The 19,248-nt window shown below is 39.3% G+C and overlaps 1 protein-coding gene across 6 annotated transcripts in view; it reads left to right on the forward strand.

Annotated features, from left to right (window-relative positions):
* The window catches only part of mtrr (5-methyltetrahydrofolate-homocysteine methyltransferase reductase), a 91,987-nt gene that overhangs the window by 63,859 nt on the left and 8,880 nt on the right, over positions 1-19,248 (forward strand). For 3 of the 6 annotated variants that reach the window (XR_011961338.1, XM_072575514.1, XM_072575515.1), the window contains 2 exons: positions 5,583-5,675; positions 11,178-11,360. The exons of 1 other annotated variant lie outside the window; for it this stretch is intronic. Coding sequence is in view for 2 of the 5 variants with exons in the window: in XM_072575514.1 (XP_072431615.1) it covers positions 5,583-5,675; positions 11,178-11,360 (276 nt within the window). In the remaining 3 variants the exon portion in view is untranslated. Of the gene's footprint in view, positions 1-5,582; positions 5,676-11,177; positions 11,361-11,821; positions 11,983-19,248 lie in introns of all 6 variants that reach the window. 2 more of the 6 variants (XR_011961339.1, XR_011961340.1) reach the window with 2 other exon arrangements.

The following is a 19,248-nucleotide window of genomic DNA, read 5'->3' on the forward strand; positions in this document are numbered from 1 at the left end:
GAGGATATTGAGATATATGCAAGGCTCATGGACAGCCCAATGTCTCTAATATTTTCCCAACCATATTTTATAGCAAGAATAAAATAGTGCTACATTATAGAAGATCACTAAACAATGAAAAAAGCTTTGGGCAGTTTGGTGTATTTCTATTATAAATTTGTCATTAGAGTCATAGAGATGTACAGCATGGAAACAGACCCTTCGGTCCAACCTGTCCATGCCGACCAGATATCCCAACCCAATCTAGTCCCACCTGCCAGCACCCGGCCCATATCCCTCCAAACCCTTCCTATTCATATACCCATCCAAATGTTTCAATTGTACCAGGCTCCACCACTTCCTCTGGCAGCTTATTCCATACCCATACCACCCTCTGTGTGAAAATGGTGCCCCTTGGGTCTCTTTTATATCTTTCCTGTCTCACCCTAAACCTATGCCCTCTAGTTCTGGACTCCCTGACCCCAGGGAAAAGTCTTTGTCTATTTACCCTATCCATGTCCCTCATAATTTTGTAAACCTCTATAAGGTCACCCCTCAGCCTCCGATGCTCCAGAGAAAACAGCCCTAGCCTATTTAACCTCACCCTATAGCTCAAATCCTCCATCCCTGTCAACATCCTTGTAAATCTTTTCTGAATCTTTTCAAGTTTCACAACATCTCTCCGATAGGAAGGAGACCAGAATTGCACGCAATATTCCAACAGTGGCCTAACCAATGTCCTGTACAGCCGCAACATGACCTCCCAACTCCTGTACTCCATTGTCTGACCGAATTCTTTTTTACAAAAAGCATACGAAACGCCTTCTTCACTATCCTATCTACCTGGGACTCAATTTTCAAGGAGCTATGAACCTGTACTCCAAGGTCTTTGTTCAGCAAAACTCCCTAGCACCTTACCATTAAGTGTATACATCCTGCTAAGATTTGCTTTCCCAATATGCAGCACCTTGCATTAAACTCCATCTGCCACTTCTCTGCCCATTTGGCCCATCTGATTTCCAATATCAAATTTGCACAGTATAGATCTGGAATTCCAGCCTGCCCTGATATCAAAGTGGAGTAAGAACACTTCCTCTGGAGAAGAGAGCTGAAAATGTGTTGCTGGAAAAGCGCAGCAGGTCAGGCAGCATCCAATGAACAGGAGAATCGACGTTTCTGGCATTAGCCCTTCTTCAGGAATTCCTGAAGAAGGGCTTATGCCCGAAACGTCGATTCTCCTGTTCGTTGGATGCTGCCTGACCTGCTGCGCTTTTCCAGCAACACATTTCCAGCTCTGATCTCCAGCATCTGCAATCCTCACTTTCTCCTCCTCTGGAGAAGGTCTGGTTTGCTCCACTCCTTCACTTTGGTGTCCGATTAGGCCCTAATCCCCACATTTAGGCTGCAATATATCTGGATATTGGTGTAACATGAAATTAATTGGCACTCCAGCTGCAAATGTTAGATAAATGTACCCTTTGAGGTATATTGCCAGGAAGATTTTGAAATGTGGCACAAAGTGAATGACACGAGGAAATTGTTGTGAAATGTGTTGATCAAAAAAAAGGACAATAAGATTTATCAGCACTATATTTAGTTTTTTTTTAAAAAGTTGGTGATTAGAATCCCATGTCTAAATTTTTTTCTGTTGCTTTGAAATGTTATAGTTCCTGGATCATATATAATATGCTGGTATTTAAGATGTTGGATTTAATTCATGCCAAAACTGGGCAGTGGTGTGGACCTTTTTTGTACGGTTTTGTTTAAGTGCTCCAAAAATAAGCCAGTGTTTATCCATATGCATTTCTTTTAGAAAGGAACCTTTCTGATTTAAAAGAAACACATTGGCACTTTAATGCAGTTGTTTGCTGTTTCCAAGATCCATAGCAATGCAAAAACAGATCATAACAAACACTGACCAACATGGCAATGTGGTACTTGATGCCCATGATTAAAATTCTTCACAATTCTTTGATCATTTCCAGGTTTATTTTTGTAAAATGGTTTCATTTTGGATTGAATTTGGACCTTTTGAGAACAAAGTAAAACAACATTTTAGACCATAATCCCTACCTTATTTCTTTCTTATTTATTGTGTGGTTCTGATTTTACTTTCATTCTCATGTTTGCTTTCTAATGACAGCTGTTAGCATTTCTGCCATTCATGCTTCTTTTAGACAAAACTTTGTTTCTTTATTTGTTCCATTTGTCATTCCCTTTTTGGCTGTACAATGCTACCTCTCTTTTTTTTCATTGAATCTCTTCTCTCATCCCTTCATGAACCATTTTCACTTACCTTTCTTTTCTTTTTCCACCTTCGCCCTTTAATTACTTAAAACCTACTGTATTGCATTCCTGACACAAACACAGTTTGAATAGAAGGCCATCAATCTGAATTGTCTTTCTCTCCAGATTCTCTCTGCCTGCCTTTTTCCAGCATTGTCTTTTACTTAATTTCATATTTCTAATAATGGGTATTTTACTTTTTGTAAAAAAAAATCTTAGTTTTTGTTCTACTTTACAAAATAAAAATTCAATTTAATTTGTAAGACCAAAATAAATATCTGGTAGAAATCACCTTGTAACATTGCCACATCTTTCTTATGGAATATCCAGTAAATTGTTTAAGACACAAATGTGCCTTTCTCTTTCCTCATTGGTAATGCAGGAAATATAATTGTGTGGATGGTATAAACAAGAAGAATTGCAACAGCAGGGAGCAGAGCTTGGATCTCCTGAATATGATGCGATTTAATATTTTTGATATAGTTACAGATGATTGATTTGCAGTTGTGGAAAATATTCAACCTAATGAAATATTTTGTGCTTTTTTAGTTGACAGGATTGACTTTAATCTGGCTTCTTACATTCAAATTATCCCTCCATATTGATAGTTGGCTGTGGCCTAAAGATATGAACATATGTTCTGAGTAGAAAGTAAAATAGATATCACTGCTGTGCAGTTTCAATCTTGTAATGCCTGGGCTAGAAAGTAAAGCAATAGTGAAATAGACATTTAACTTTTTTTCTTGAAGGTAACTTGGCCTGATTATTGTGGCACAACAGTGTATATCCTTTTTTTATTGCTTTATTCATTTCCTACTTAATTACAAGAATGTATTGTTGCATTTTGTTTGTCAGTGTGAGGTTTTTGTGTGGAGAATGGTGACAGTAATAAAACAAAAACAGAAATTGCTGGAGAAACTCAGTGGGTCTGACAGCATCAATGGAGAGAGAACAGAGTTAACGTTTAGTATCCAGTGACCAGGGTTCTGAAGAAGACTTTGTTTTCTGTCCACAGATACTGCCAGATTGACCGAGTTTCTTCACTTTCTGCTTTTGTTTCAGATTTTCCAGTGTCTGCTTTGTTTCATACTATCTGTTGGTATCATCTGAGATTGTAACAAAATAACAAAATCTAGTTAAGGCTAGTAACTTTTAAAGTGGACAAAGTTTGAAATCCTGTGGTTTTGAATAAATAAAATATTTTTTTACTATACAAAATTAGAAAAGTAAAACCATTTACTGTATACACAATTTATACTCCAACATAAAGAATTACTGTGAGGGAATAGACAAACTGTGATTGAACACCCCACAATGCATATCAAATATCACATAGGGTAGATTTCTCAGTAGCTGACCCTGAGCAACATTGTGGGTCACCAGATCTAATTAAAACTTTGTTTATTTCACAAGTGATTCCAATTCTACACCTTCAAAGGCCCTAGTCTCTGAACTCCTTCAAATATTGCTTCAACTTGAAGTGTTTCAGTGACTATGTTCATTTTCTGGTTACTATGAGACTATTCCACCAGACTTCCAATGCTGCACTTCTGCTTCTAATTATAAGGATGATTCTAACTTTTACAGATAGTTAGCTTCAGTAAGCTGGCACTGCCTCAGGTATCTTTTGAGCTCCTGTCTCTAAAACTGCACCAAGAAAATGCTGCTTGAGGGCTATTTTGAGCACCCAAGCCTATTGCACTAAATGGCTCCACGAACTTTGAGCCCTCAGTTTCTCAGAGCTAACAGCAGCATTTTAGCTGTCATTTTTTTTTGGTTGCATCTCATTCTCATGGAAAGAACAAATACACACTTAGACTGATCTGGCTGATGCTTCAAAACACTGAGTCCTGCCCTTGTTACGAGGCAGGATCAAATGCAATGTGTATCGGAACATGTGAGCTGAATATTTCAATTTCCAGCTAACTACCTCTCTACAGCTACCAATGTCAGAACAAATAGGTGAAAAAAACGATTTAATTTGAGAGCAAACTTCTTATATCCGCCTGAGTTGTATGGCTCCAAAATGGCAACTGCCAAAGACTGACCTCTTTTGGGATTGTTTCATGCTATTTATTTCTTCAGTGAAACTTCAGTGAAATTTTCTAGACTCTTGCCTGAATAGGTGTTCATTATTAATTTCCAATATTTAATTTTTAATGTATGCATGTAATTTTCAACACTTCCACCCTGCCCCTTACTATTATGTACAAAATTGGTAGTAACATGCTAGTTACATGGTCTTTGATAAAGACAAATGGACATCATGTAAACTGGCTACAAGTTCATCACGAGTGTCTTTTATATTACTAAAGCATTTCATTCTTCTTCCACCTCTGCCCCCACCCCCACCCCACCCCACCCCCAAGCAACAACACCACCACCAAGATGTTTTCTGTAATACATACAGTTTGTTATTTGATGGTAGCTATCTTCTCACTCTGTAGCTGTTCTTCATGAAGTTATGCTCATGTCTGCTTCCAAACAACCCCATATTTTAAATGATAACAATTCTATCTTAGCTGCTCACATTTCAAATGCCATCAAAGCAGAAATTGATTCAACAGGAACATCTCTGAAAACTTGTCCTGCTATTTGTTAAGTAAACGTTTTGCATATTTGTTATGGAAGGGACTTAGCTGTGAACGTTTGAGGATTCACTTGTAATAGAACCATTTTTTAAAACTAGTGAAATTCACGAAAGAAGGTGGATTGTGGGTTTTCAGGAATTAGTGCAGTTAAGAGCACAAGCTATAGCAATTAAAAACATTCTAAGATTGTAGAAGGTAGTATTTAAAAATAATCTTTTAAATTTGAATGTGTTTGGGCACTGGGTAGAAATTAAGTACTTTAATCTATTTATTTTAGAATGAATTGAATTAATGTATGACATAATGGATAAATGAGTTTGACACCAGCTCTACTCTCTGTAACTAATTGACCTCGACTGAATAGCTACAATAATGGTCCTACGTTGGGGCTTTACATGTTTGATTAAGCAGGAGAGAAATGATTAAGTTTCTTTAGTCTTGATAACTACACAGCTGCTCCATCAATGTGTAAGTATGCTGCCTCAGGTGGGAAAGCATGAGGTTTCACTGTGATGCTGTTCACCAGTTAGCAGCTGTAAGAACTCAGAATTACATGAAGAGAGATCATTCAGAGACTCGGAAAGATGATTATAAAGCATTTCATGTGGAGGAAAAGCTATTTTATTGCTGGAATATTTTCAAGAATCTAACGTAGATAACTGATGGTATATATTTTAAAAATAATTTTTCTTCTTGCTTTCTTAGTTTGCTGACTTTCTATTTCAGACAAAAACAAAAAGAAGAAAATCCTGACTCTGTTTTTGGTGAAACTTGGCTATTTTATGGCTGCCGACATCATGATCGAGATTATCTGTTTCGGTAAAAGTAGCTTTGTTTTTAAAAAAATCTACATTACTTTAGATCCCCATTACAGGGGACTACATATACAAAGAAAATTGTGCTAACTAGGAAACATTTTGTCCCAAAGTTTGCAGGATCTGTAACTTTAACTTGAACACTTCAATAACAATTTTCACGTGTACTTTCAGATTATTGTCTTTGCTATCCATATTCTCCAATGCTAAATCTTATTCTATCCTTTTCAAAACTTAGACTTTTTTTTAGGTTGAAATATTTTTCAATGTCAAATAGAAACTCACAGTTTAAGAGATCTCTGACTTTAGAGGCAATTCTAAATATCCTCCCAAGCTGTACTTCAGATCTAAGAATGCAACCCTGGTTTAATTCATGGTGAATGGCATCACTGTTCCTGAGGTGCTGGATCTGGAATGAGCTGATATTTGCCCTGTATGGAAAATAAGCCTGTTATGTAATTTGATACTGCCCACAACATGTAGTTAATTCATGTGGACCACAGACCAAATTGTTTGGCATTGACAGTTCAGAAAAGGGCTGCTATTCAGCTCTGGAGTGTTGCTTCTCATCAATTGTAATAACAAAAAAATCAAATTCTCTAAAAGAACAGGTAGTTGGAGCCTGACAGAAAGATGAGTCACAGAGCAAGGTTGATCCTTTCTAAAGAAGCTGTGCTGTAGCAAATTACAGGCCTTGCCTGTAAACAGCTTCTGCTGATGTGACAGTTCCAAACTGGTGCTTAGTGGTTGTCATAACACTCAGTTGTATCATTGGATTACCCATAATTAAATTCACTTCTGGGGACTTTGTTGTGGCTTAAATGCAATTCTGCATGGGCTCACTCTATGCTATATGAATCCTAACTACACTGAGTAGGTCTGAGGGTCTTCATATTTTATAAAATTAAAAATTAATCAATGATCTGCAACAGCATAGCAGCCCTTTGCATTCCCTATCCTTAGATATCTTAACTCTGTTCCCTCAAACTTCAGTGAAATATTGTATTTTGGTACATACTCGCAATGATTATTTGTATTTCCTTTTAGAAAATAAACAATCTGCTTCTCTGAACCACATAGTTGTGATTCAAGCATTAGTTTTTTAAATAATGGAGTAGAAGCCTTAAAACTAATCTTTTCAAAATAAAGTGAGGGTATTGTCTTGAAAAAAGATGGAGAATGTTGGAAATTTGAAATAAACATGTCACAACTAACATGTAATGTCTCAAAGGTTAACTAGTCCTCCAATGCTGAGTAAACTGATGGAAGGTGTCATTAACAGTGCTATGAAGCAGCACTTACTCAGCAATAACCTGCTCAGTGACATCCAATTTGGGTTCCACCAGGTCCACTCCGCTCCTAACCTCATTACAGCTTTGGTTCAAACATGGACAAAAACCACTGAATTTCAGAAGTGAAGTGAGAGTGACAGCCCTTGACAACAAGGCTACATTCAACCAAATATGGCATCAAAGACCCCTGGCAAAACTGTAATCAGTGGGTATCAGGGGGCAAACTCTCTAATGGAGTTGTATCTGGCACATAGGAAGGTGATTGTGATTGTTGGAGGTTTCAGCTCCAGGACATCTCTGCAAGAGTTCCTCAGGGTGGTGTCCTAGGCTCAACCATCTTCATTTGCTACATCAATGACCTTCCCTCCATCATAAGGTCAGAAGTGGGATGTTCATTGATGATTGCACAACATTCAGCACCATGTATCACTTTTCTCAAATACTGAAGCAGTCCATGTTCAAATGCAACGAGATCTGAACAATATTCAGGCCTGGGCTGATAAGTGAGAATAATGCCAGGCAATGAGAATCTCCAATAAGGAGTCAATCTGATCACTGCCTCTTGATATTCAGTGGTATTACTATCACTGAATCCCCCACTATGAATATCCTTGGGGTTACCATTCACTAGAAAGTGAACAGGGCTCTCCATATAAACACTGGCTGCAAGAGCAGGTCAGAAGTTAGGAATACTGCAACAAGTAACTCACTTCCTGATTTCCCCAAATTCTGTCCACTATCCATAAGGCACAAGTCAGGATGTTATGGAATTCTTCCCCAGTTTGTATGGTGCCACTGCAGCAATGCTCAGGTAACTTGATACACACTGTGCAAAACAGCTCGCTTGATAGGCGCCACGTCCATAAGCTGCTCCCTCCACCACCAACATTTCTGTATCAGGAGTATGTACTATCAACAAGATGCACTTCAGAAATTCACCAAGCCTCTAAGACAGCATTTTCCAAACCTACACCCACTTCCCTCTCGAAGGACAAGGGCGGCAGGTACGTGGGAACACCACTGCCCGTAAGTTCCATTCTAAGCCAGTCACCACTTTGACTTGGAAATATATTGCCATTCCTTCAACTGTCAGTGGGCCAAAATCCTAGAATTCCCTCCCTAATGGCATTGTGGGTCAACCTACAGCATGTGGACTGCAGCCATTCAAGAAGGCAGCTCACTACCACCTTCTCAAGGGTAACCAGAAATGGTCAATAAATGCTGGCCAGCCTGTGCCACGTCCCATGAGTGAACTTTTAAAAATTCACTAATACACAGGACTTATACACTTAATGGTCAGGTCCTGGGGAGTGTTGCTGAACAAAGAGACCTTGGAGTGCAGGTTCATAGCTCCTTGAAAGTGGAGTCGCAGGTAGATAGGATAGTAAAGAAGGCGTTTGGTATGCTTTCCTTTATTGGTCAGAGTATTGAGTACAGGACTAGGGAGGTCATTTTGCGGCTGCACTGGACATTGATTAGGCCATTGTTGGAATATTCCATGCAATTCTGGTCTCCTTCCTATCGGAAGGATGTTGTGAAACTTGAAAAGGTTCAGAAAAGATTTACAAGGATGTTGCTAGGGTTGGAGGATCTGAGCTATAGGGAGATGCTGAACAGGCTGGGCTGTTTTCCCTGGAGCTTCAGAGGCTGAGGGGTGACTGTATAGAGGTTTATAAAATTATGAGGGGCATGGATAGGATAAATAGGCAAAGCCTTTTCCCTGGGGTCGGGGAGTCCAGAACTAGGGGGCATAGGTTTAGGGTGAGAGGGGAAACGTTTTCACACAGGATGGTACGTGTATGGAATGAGCTGCCAGGGGATGTGGTGGAGGCTGGTACAATTGCAACATTTAAGAGGCATTTGGATGGGTATATGAATAGGAAGGGTTTGGAGGGATATGGGCCGGGTGCTGGCAGGTGGGACTAGATTGGGTTAGGATATCTGGTCGGCATCGACGGGTTGGACCGAAGGGTCTGTTTCCATGCTGTACATCTCTGACATAAATGGTGAGCAGGCCAGTTGGGATCTGTGGAAAGAATTTAGAGAAATTAACAATTTTAGGCAAAGAACTTTTGTCAATAATGGAAAACTGTGCTGCCATTCCAGGATTTAGGTTCGTGAACCTTCTGAAGCATTTACATTGTTGCTAAGTATAGTGACAAATGATGTGCACAGGACTGGAAGTCTGTGACAGTGGAGCGCCTCAAGGATCGGTACTGGGTCCACTACTTTTTGTCATTTCCATAAATGATTTGGATGTGAGCATAAGAGGCATAGTTAGTAAGTTTGCAAATGACACCAAAAGTGAAGGTGTATTGGACAGCGAAAAAGTTTACCTTCGATTACAACAGGATCTTGATCAGATGGGCCAATAGGCTGAGGAGTGACCTTCATTAGAGGCTTTTATAATCATGAGGGGCATGGATAGGATAAATAGACAAAGTCTAAAGACAAAAGGGTGAGAGGGGGAAAAGATATAAAAGAGACCTATGGGGCAACATTTTCACAAAGAGGGTGGTGTGTGTGCATGGAATAAGCTACCAAAGGAAGTGGTGGAGGCTAGTACAATTGCAACATTTAAAAGGCATCTGGATGGGTATATGAATATGAAGGGTTTGGAGGCATATGGTCTGGGTGCTGGCAAGTGGAACAAGATTAAGTTGGGATATCTGGTCGGCATGGACGAGTTGGACCGAAGGGTCTATTTCAGTTCTGTGCATCTCTGACTGTACTCCAGATCTGGTCTGCATTACTCGGGCATAGCCCCACTAGTACTTTCAAGTCTCCTTGCAATAAAAATAATATTCTGTTTGCTGTACCTACATACTAACATTTTGTGATTTCATGCATTAGGACACCCAAATCTGTCTGCATCTCAGTGTTCTGCAATTTCTCACTACTGAAAGAATACACTTTTTTATTATTCTTTCTGCCAAAAGGGACAATTTCATGTTTTACCACATTGTATACCAATTGCCAAGTCTCTTGTTCACCTAACCTTTAGGTATCCCTTTGAAGCCTCTTTGTGTTCCCTTCACTACCTACTTTCCTACATATCTTTGTGTCATCAGCGGATTTAGTGAAAATGCCTTTAGTGCCTTCATCTAAGTAATTTTATATAAATAGTAAAGAGATGAGGGCCCAGCAGCTATCCCTGTGGCACATGCTCTATTACATCTTGCCAACAAAAAAATGATCTCTTTATGCCGACTCTGTTTCCTGTTAGCTGACCAATTTCCCATCCATGCTAATTTAGAGTCACAGAGATGTACAGCACGGAAACAGACCCTTCGGTCCGACTTTTCCATGCCAACCAGATATCCTAAGCTAATCTAGTCCCATTTGGTAGCACTTGACCCATATCCCTCAATCCTTCCTAGTTATATACCCATCCAGAGACCTTTTAAATGTTGTATTTGTACCAGCTTGCACCACCTTCCTCTGGCAGCTCGTTCCAAACAGGCACCACTCTCTGCATGAAAAAGTTGCCTCTTAGGTCCCTTTCAAATATTTCCCCTCTCACCCTAAACCTATGCCCTCTGGTTCTGGACTCCCCACACACACCCCCCCCCCCCCCCCCCCCCCCCCCCCACCCAGGGAAGCAACCTTGTCAATTTTTCCTATCCATGCCACTCCTGATTTTATAATCCTCTACAAGGTCAACCCTCAGCCTTTCGATGCTCCAGGGGAAAACAACCCCAACCTATTCAGCCTCTCCGTATACCTCAAATCCTCCAACCCTAGCAACATCTTTGTAAATCTTTTCTGAACCTTTTCAAGTTTCACAACATCCTTCCGATAGGAGGGAAACCAGAATTGCACACAATATTTGAAAAGTGGCCTAACCATTGTACTGTACCTCCGCAACATGACCTCCCAATTCTTATACTCAATACTCTGACAAGTAAAGGAATTGTTACCTCCCATGCTATGATCTTTATTTTTCTGCAATAACCTTTTGATGTGGTAACTTCTCAAATGCCTTCTGAGTATCTAAGTTGTGTACTTGCACTTCACCAACACTTTACTGCTCTTCCCTTTGCCAACAGCACACAATAATGAACTCCAATAAATTTAACAGAACACGGAGAAGGGAACTTTTTAAATAAAAAAAATTCTCAGTATAGCAATCGGGAGGGACGAGGGCAACATATAAACCATTTAAATGGAAGAAAGGAAATGATAAAAATATGTTCTGTTCCTGTGATTTCCAGAAATGAGTTAAAGGGCTTTCAAGATAATGGCACATTAACACAGTTGAAAGTCTGTTTCTCAAGAGATCTACCCAAGGATACAACAGCAGGAAATCCAAAATATGTTCAACATCTACTTCTTCTCTTTGCTGAAGATGTCACAAAAATGTTGCTGGATGAAAAAGGTTATTTCTATGTATGTGGGTGAGTAGAAATGGGCAGATTCATAGTCGTGTTGCATATAATTATACATTGCTGAATTACCCAGAATAAAGCATATAATTCAAGCATAATTAGGTAAATATATGACTTGTAACATCTGGGCAGTGCTGCATTCCATGTCATAAGGGCACCTGAGATGTTTGAGCTGGTGAATGAGTATTGTATGAACATTCTTTCTGAGGTGGAAAGTACTGTTGATGCAGAATATCTGAATTAAACATAATATACCTCACTGTCTGTAATAACAATGATTTGGAAGAAGAGAAAATGATTGGCCAATGTGAAGGAGTTTAGTCAGTCACTTTCACAAGACATAAAAATGACCTTTGACGAATCCTTTTTGTTTTAATGTAATTAAATACTGGGTTGAATTTCAATTATAAATTGATTTTAAAAATCTTAGTGCTGTACCTAAGGTCTTGTTGTATGTCCCAACACTGCAGGAGAGATGTTAAGGCAACATAGCTGCTCTTACAAACTACTGTCTCATCTCCAACCTCACTTTCCAAAGACCCACACAATGTTGCTCACCAAGTCCATGCCCATGTGTCCAGGAACAGCTCATTGAAAAACTCCAATTGGATTTCTACACTTGCCACAGAAGGTATTACCCTTATCAAAGTATCAAATAACAGCAACAAATAATGTGACTGACAAAGGTAAACCAGTTCTCTGGTGTCTGTGCACATTCATCGAGCTGGGTGGTGATTGCACTTGGATAGTTCCATATGATGAAACCTATTGAACTAATCATAGCGAAGAAATCATTTACAATGATTGTTGTTCCTGTTACACCCCACCAAAGCTCCATCCTGGGCCCCCATCTCCTTCTCATTTTCATTCTGCTGCTCAGAAATCTCATCTATTAACAATGTGTCAGTCTTTACACCTCTACTGTTGATACCCAGCTTGACCTCACTGACTCCTCTCTCAATGCTGCCATTGTTTCTAATTTAACAGATTGCTTCTCCGACATCCTGTACTCTTAGAAGTCATACAGCATGGAAGCAGGCCATTCGGTCCATCAAGTTTACACCGTCCCACCCAAACCCACCTCCCTACCCTGTAACCCCTGTACTTCCCAGGGCTCATCCACCTAGCCTGCACATCCCAGAACAACATGGGCAATTTAGCATTGCCAATTCACCTTACATGCACATCTTTGGACCGTGGGAGGAAACCCATGCAGACACTGGGAGAATGTGCAAACTTTGCCCCAGGGTGGAATCAACCTGAGTCCCTGGTATAGTGAGGAACCAGTGCTCGCCACCATGCCCCCCCATCCTCTGCTGCATTCCATTTAAATATTTGGAAGTCAATAGCCATCATCTTGGCTCCTCACGAAGTGGCCTGTGGGCTTCAGTACTTGGATTAGAAGAACAGTTTGGAGTTAGGGCTGCTGGGATACTGACTGACTGGTAGGCTAATCAGCTTGGCTGGCAGCTCTCTGAAATGGGGCTTTCTCCTGGGTCAGGGGCTGAAGTCCTAATGCAGTCATGTATTTTCTTTTCAAGGGATACAATGGCTCAGTGGTTGTCTCATAGCGCCAGTACCCAGGTTTTATTCCAGCCTTGGGTGACTGTGTGGTTTTTCTCCCAGGTGCTCCGGTTTCCTTCCACAAGCCAAACATGTGCAGGTTAGGTGAATTGGCCAAGCTAAATTGTCCGTAGCGTTCAAGGATGTATAGGTTAGGTGCATTAATTAGGGGTAGATGGAGATTAATAGGGTAGGGGAATAGGTCTGGATAGGTTACTCTTGGAGGGTCGGTGTGGACCTGTTGGATGAAATGGCCTGTAGGGATTTTGTGATTTCCTTGAGCTGTTTTCTGGGGGCTACCTTTTCATTTTCATTAAATCTTATTTATTAGGCAACGTAATTACAGAGTAATAATATTTTCTTTTTTTTAAATCGGAAGTTTCATGTCAGACCTAACGTTATCTCTGATACACTCACAAAAGAGATTTCCAGCATCTGCAGTATTTTGCTGTTATGTGTGTTGACATAAGGGGTAATTTGGACTTGCATGAACTAAATTAGAAAAAAATTGTTAATGATCAATTCTTCATTAAAATTAAATGTACAAGGAAAACATTTAACATCCTTGACACCACAATATTTAAATTGGCACAACAGGCAAAAGTTGACACCAAAAGATGTTCTAAGTAACCGATCTCTACACACTCAAATTCATTGCCCTAAACACCTTCCACAGATAAGGTTAAAGCTAATATATTTCCATGGCATATAAACAACAATATTGGGCTGTTTTAACCAGGTAGTTACAACCATATTTGTTACATCCTGGATCTCAATCTTTTGATTAAAATTTAACAATTGGCCCTGTTAACTACATTATTTCCAAATATAGTAACTCCAGCAATTACACAGCCTTTGTTTTTTCATTAATGTGTTAAGGAATTCCTTGAAAATGAAAGTATTGTTGGATCGTAGTTAGCTTTGTTGACAAATTCCCCACCAATTTTTTCTCAGGTGATGCAAGAAATTCCACCACTCAAAATTCCCTGCATCACGCCAACATTTTTATGCATGGTTTGGATGTAAGCTTCATCCTGGAACGTCAATTCCAATTTTTATTATTTTTTTTATCATACATTTTGAAGGAACTCTGAAAACGTAGAAGTGGATAGGTTGCAGATGAATTTCAATGCAGTGAAGCATGAGGTGATACACTTCGGTACTCGGAACAGAGTATTAAATCTTTTCCATTTTCTGAATATTAATAGCAGAGTGGTTGGTTGTTTGTGTTATTGGTTAATTTGTGACCAGGATAAAGTGTTCTAGATTCTCCTCACTCTTTATGAAGTCTGACAAAGTTGGAAAATGGTATATTTCAGTCTGTTGACTTTACTGAAGGACCGGGGCCCTGAAAGTAAAGTGGGCTCCATGTGCAGCTCTCATGATTTGTTTGATATAAATGATTTAGACATGGGAAAGAATTTGTGTTGCGTTTTAATGTTTCTATTTTGATGGGAAGGGAGACCTAAAGAGATGAAGAAATGGATTTCAAAATAAAAACTTACAAAGGGTTGGGCAAAATTCAGCTGAAGTTCACCACCCACAATGTAATACTGTTTCTCAAAAACCTTTAATTTGTGAGGTTGGTGGTTGGCATTGGTTTGGCAACAATCAGATGGTATTATGAAAGCCAAGCTTTAAACTTAGCAGAATGTATGCAGTAAAGACCATTTGTTTTAATTTAGAGAGTTTTGTACAATGTTCAGGCTCTCACTGTAATTTGGGAGGAATGATCAGATCTCCTCTAATGACTGTGGTGCATGTGACCTGGTTACAAGGTGATTGCACCAGATGTGCAACACAGGTGCTGGTCAGGGTTAAATAACCACCGTGTAAAATAATTACATTTATAAGGGGTCTAAACTCCTTGCAGTTAACATTGGTGCCTGCATGTCAATTTGCCTGTTTTCTTGCTGGTGTGCAGGTGGGAAGAGGAAAACCAATATTGTGATCTTCTTCTCCTATAAGTAGACTCTATGAACAGGAAAAAATAAATTTTGTTTGTGGAGATAGCAGTGTCCCATGTTCTACACAGACAAAAATCCTCAATGAGGTTAGTTTGGTCAACTAGTACACACTGGTAGATTTGATTTGATTTATTATTGTCACGTGTACCTAGGTACAATGAAAGGGTTTTTTTTGTTTTGCTTGCAGTACAGGCAGGTAAAGTGCATATGGTAATAGAACAGAGCGAAGGATACAGTGTTACAGCTGCAGAGAAGGTGCACAGAGAGTGTTTGTACACAGGTGCTAAGCTAATGAGACGTGGCTACTTAAAATTCAAGTTTTATTGCATAATTTTTGAACAATGATTACACAGTATAACATCCCAGGCACTTCTCGGATGTATTATTGTTGTGGTTCTGTTCGCTAAGCTGGGAATTTGTGTTGCAGATGTTTCATCCCCTGTCTAGGTGACATCCTCAGTGCTTGGGAGCCTCCTGTGAAGTAATGATGATTTATTGCTCGTCATTTGATATAAGGAATATTGGGACAAATGAGCAGTCAGTGTATCTTCTGGAGGATAGAGCTTTAGAATCATTTATTTGGGTAGGATCAGTTACATTGAAAGAAATGAGTTAATTTGGATTAAAGGAAAAATTGTCTAACTCTGGCTTTTCTGTTATAACATGTGTTTCTTTAACACGATTGAAGAATCTAGATTGTTATTGGTAGAATGTGAACTTTCCCGACCTGTATTGGTGCGAATGGGATTCTGGCCCTATTACTTTAAATTGTCCAGCTATTGTGCGATTTTCTTATAATGCGTGCATGCACGCGAACTGAACTGTCATGTCAGAACCGACTGTATCGTGTTGGGTTTGTTTTTTGAAGAGGTATCAGTATTGATGAAGGAAATACTGTTGATGTAGTGCATATGAACTTTGAAAAAAGAACATTTGATTCAGTACCACACAATAGACTTGACAAGTTTCATAGCTCATAGAATAAGAGACATTAGGAACATGGAGTCAAAATTGGCCAACTGATAAGAAACAGAGAATAGTGGTTAGTGGGTATTTTTCTGGCAGGGTAAAGGTTATAATAGAGTTACCCAGGTGTATTGGGTTACTTGGCTTTTCTAATGACCTACATCTTGGTAAGTGGGAGATAGTTTCAAATTTTGTGCATGATATAAAAAACATCATGAGAGCATTATAAACTGTGAGGTGGACAATGTAGGACTTTGAAGAAACTTTGACAACTTAGGAGTGGATAGGTGGCAGATCAATTTCAATGCAGAGAAGCATGAGGTGATATATGTTGGTACTCAGAATAGAGATAGTATTAAATAGGTTCTGAGGGGCATGCAGGAGCAGAAAGACATGATTGTATATGTACATAAATCATTAAAGATGACAGGACTGGTAAAGAGAGAATGTTGACAAATCATACATTATCCCAGCATTCATTAATAGGAGCACAAAGTATAAAAGCAGAAAGTTTATGCTGAACTTACAGAAGATAACTAGTTAAACTTCCGATGGAGTATTGTGTACCGTTCTAGGTGCCAAACTGTTGGAAGGATGTGAAGACATGCAGAGTGTATAGAAAAGATTTACCAAAACAGTTCCAGGCTGATAAGCCTAGTTATGAGGAAAGATTGGAGGGTGGCATGGTGGCTCAGTGGTTAGCACTGCTGCCTCACAGTGTCAGGGACCTGGGTTCAATTTGTGCCTCTGGCGAGACTCTGTGTGGAGTTTGCATATTCTCACTGTGTCTGTGTGGGTTTCCTCTGGGTACTTCGGTTTCCTCCCACAATCCAAAGATGTGCAGGTCAGTTGAATTGGCCATGCTAAGTTGCCCATATATTGTTAGGTACATTAATCAGGGATAAGCATAGGGTAGGGGAACAGGTCTGGGTGGGTTAATTTCCTGAGGGTCGGTGTGGACTTGTTGGGCCGAAGGACTTGTTTCCATACTGTAGGGAATCTAATCTAAAAAAAGTTTAGTACTATTTAGCCTTTGAGATAATGGAACAAGGAGGAGATCTGATGCAAAAACAGAAATTGCTAGAAAAGTTCAGCAGGTCTGGCAGCATCTGTGAAGAGAAATCAGAGTAAACATTTTGGGTCTAGTGACCCTTCCTCAGTAGGGGAGATCTGATAGAAGTTTTCAAAATCACCAGAAGTCTGGACAGAGTAAATGGGGAGCAGAGTAGGTGAGTTCTTCTCATGACCAGACTGAGAACCATAGAGCACAGTTTTGAAGTATATTACAAAAGAAGTAAATGTGACATGAGAATAACTTGTAATAGAGCGGGTAGTTAGTGTGGTGGAGGCAGGCTTAATTGAGGCATTCAAGAAGGCACAAGATACTTGATCGTGTTTACACATTATGCCAAGTTACGGAGAAAACACAGGAAGCTAGTAGCTAGCCAAAATGTCAAAAGCTATTCCAGACATGATGGAACAAATGGTCTCCTGTAGTATAACAATTTTGTGATGCATGGATCAAGGAGCATCTGAAAAGAGGAAAGCAGAAATGGAACAATTTAAGAAGCAAATTCTAGAGATTAAAGTAGCTTGAAGGCATGGACGCCAACAGTAAAGATGTTTTAAATCATTGGATACTGAACTGACCTGAATTACCTGACCATCACTATCTCAAGGTTGTAAGTTCAGAGGAGACTAAAGTGATCAAGGTAAGGTGCTGGAGGACCTTTTTAAATCCAGAAATATATAAGAAATTTACAATAATTGCATTACTTAACTGGATACTAATGTCAGCCACAAAGATAGATGTTTGATAGAAGATTGAAAGCTCATTCCAAAGTCACATGCAACAGTGTCTTGCTGTTTGAACATTGGCAGTTAGGGCCAAAATCCCTCTTCCTGGCAATGACCTTAATTTGAACTCGCCTGGAGGTGTTATGATATAACACCCGAGCAGTGATTAGACATTATTTTCATGCATCAATCCTTGTGCTTGCCGGCTGACATTCGCACCCAGTTAAGCAGTGCAGTGATTATAAATTTCACTTAGCAACATCCAAGCTGCAAAACCAGAATGTCATTCGCAACTTTGAAATGAGTTTTCAATCATCTATCATGCAGGTTGTAATCACAAGCTCAAGGTGTGAAATATCCATCAAGGTGGACAGGGGCTTTGATTCAAGTGTTGGCCACTAAAATGCCTAACTTTTTCCTGAATGAGCGTTTGCAGACAATTTTCTCCTTTAATGATCTTCCAGTTCATGGTCCCTAGTGCAAGTTACCAAGATGTCATCTCACTAAAAACAGGTGAAGAGCTTGGTGGCTCTTACGGTACTGAAAATATTTGGGGAAAATTGCATAGAAATTGCAGTAAAGATTCTAGTGTCCCTTTTCCACTATACTAAACACAAATGCTTGGGAGACTCTCCACTTTGCACTCTATTTGTAATTTTTCAATTAAGCCATTTTTTTGGTTTTTAAACTTGTACTTTATGTAAAATTTGAAGTGTTTCAATTTCTTGAGGACTTTGACAAGTGCTAGAAGTGAAGGGTAAACTCTTTCCTATTTTGTAGTTGTTTTGTGCGTTGGGGAGGTGAAATAAGAATCTGAAAACGGCAAAATAATTTGAATGGGAATTAGTAGTGGCTTCAACCAGGTTGTTTCTGGAAGCTGACTTGAAATGTTATCTTTTGTTAACTCAATTGTGGTATGGATTAGAAGGGAATCATAAGCATTAATACTTTTAAAAAATGTTGAGTTGATACTTATTTTAAAATTTAAGAAAAATTGTTTGAAGTTTTGATTTTTTTTAAACCTTGAACATCTCAATGAGCTATTTGTACAGTATCCAGACAAGCTTAGTTCGTATAGCAACTAGCTGATATACTAAACTTTTTTTTTTAATTTTTAAAATGAATACTTTTTCCTTGCAGCATTTAGGAATGTAGTAATGATAATGATTTTGGAGGGAGGAGGACGATGGAGGTTGGTCAGTTTACTGTCCCTATGCTAGCTAGATGGGAAAAGCAAACTAAAGTGTTTATTTTTCCTAAGTATGTAAACAGATGTATCTCCGGGCTTATACAGCACAGTGGTAGTGCCCATACCTGTGGCCAGAAAGCCAACATTTCAGTTCCACCTGCTCCAGAGATGTGTCTGAACAGATTGATTTAAAATGTCTATAAGCAGATGTACATCAGGTTCAAAGAGTTTACAGCATTGGCAGCTTTTGCAGATAATGTGTACACTATTGAAGGTGGGGAAACCAAGCAGTAATTCCATCTCAGAGACAAATAAGCACATTATTTGTAAATTGCTTTCAGTTTTCTTATATTGCGTGCAGTTTGTACCATTGGAATGAAGCTAATGCTATACTGTGGTACAATTTTCAAAATGG

The sequence above is a fragment of the Chiloscyllium punctatum genome, chromosome 8, assembly GCF_047496795.1.
Source record: "Chiloscyllium punctatum isolate Juve2018m chromosome 8, sChiPun1.3, whole genome shotgun sequence".
NCBI classification, from domain to species: Eukaryota; Metazoa; Chordata; class Chondrichthyes; order Orectolobiformes; family Hemiscylliidae; genus Chiloscyllium; species Chiloscyllium punctatum.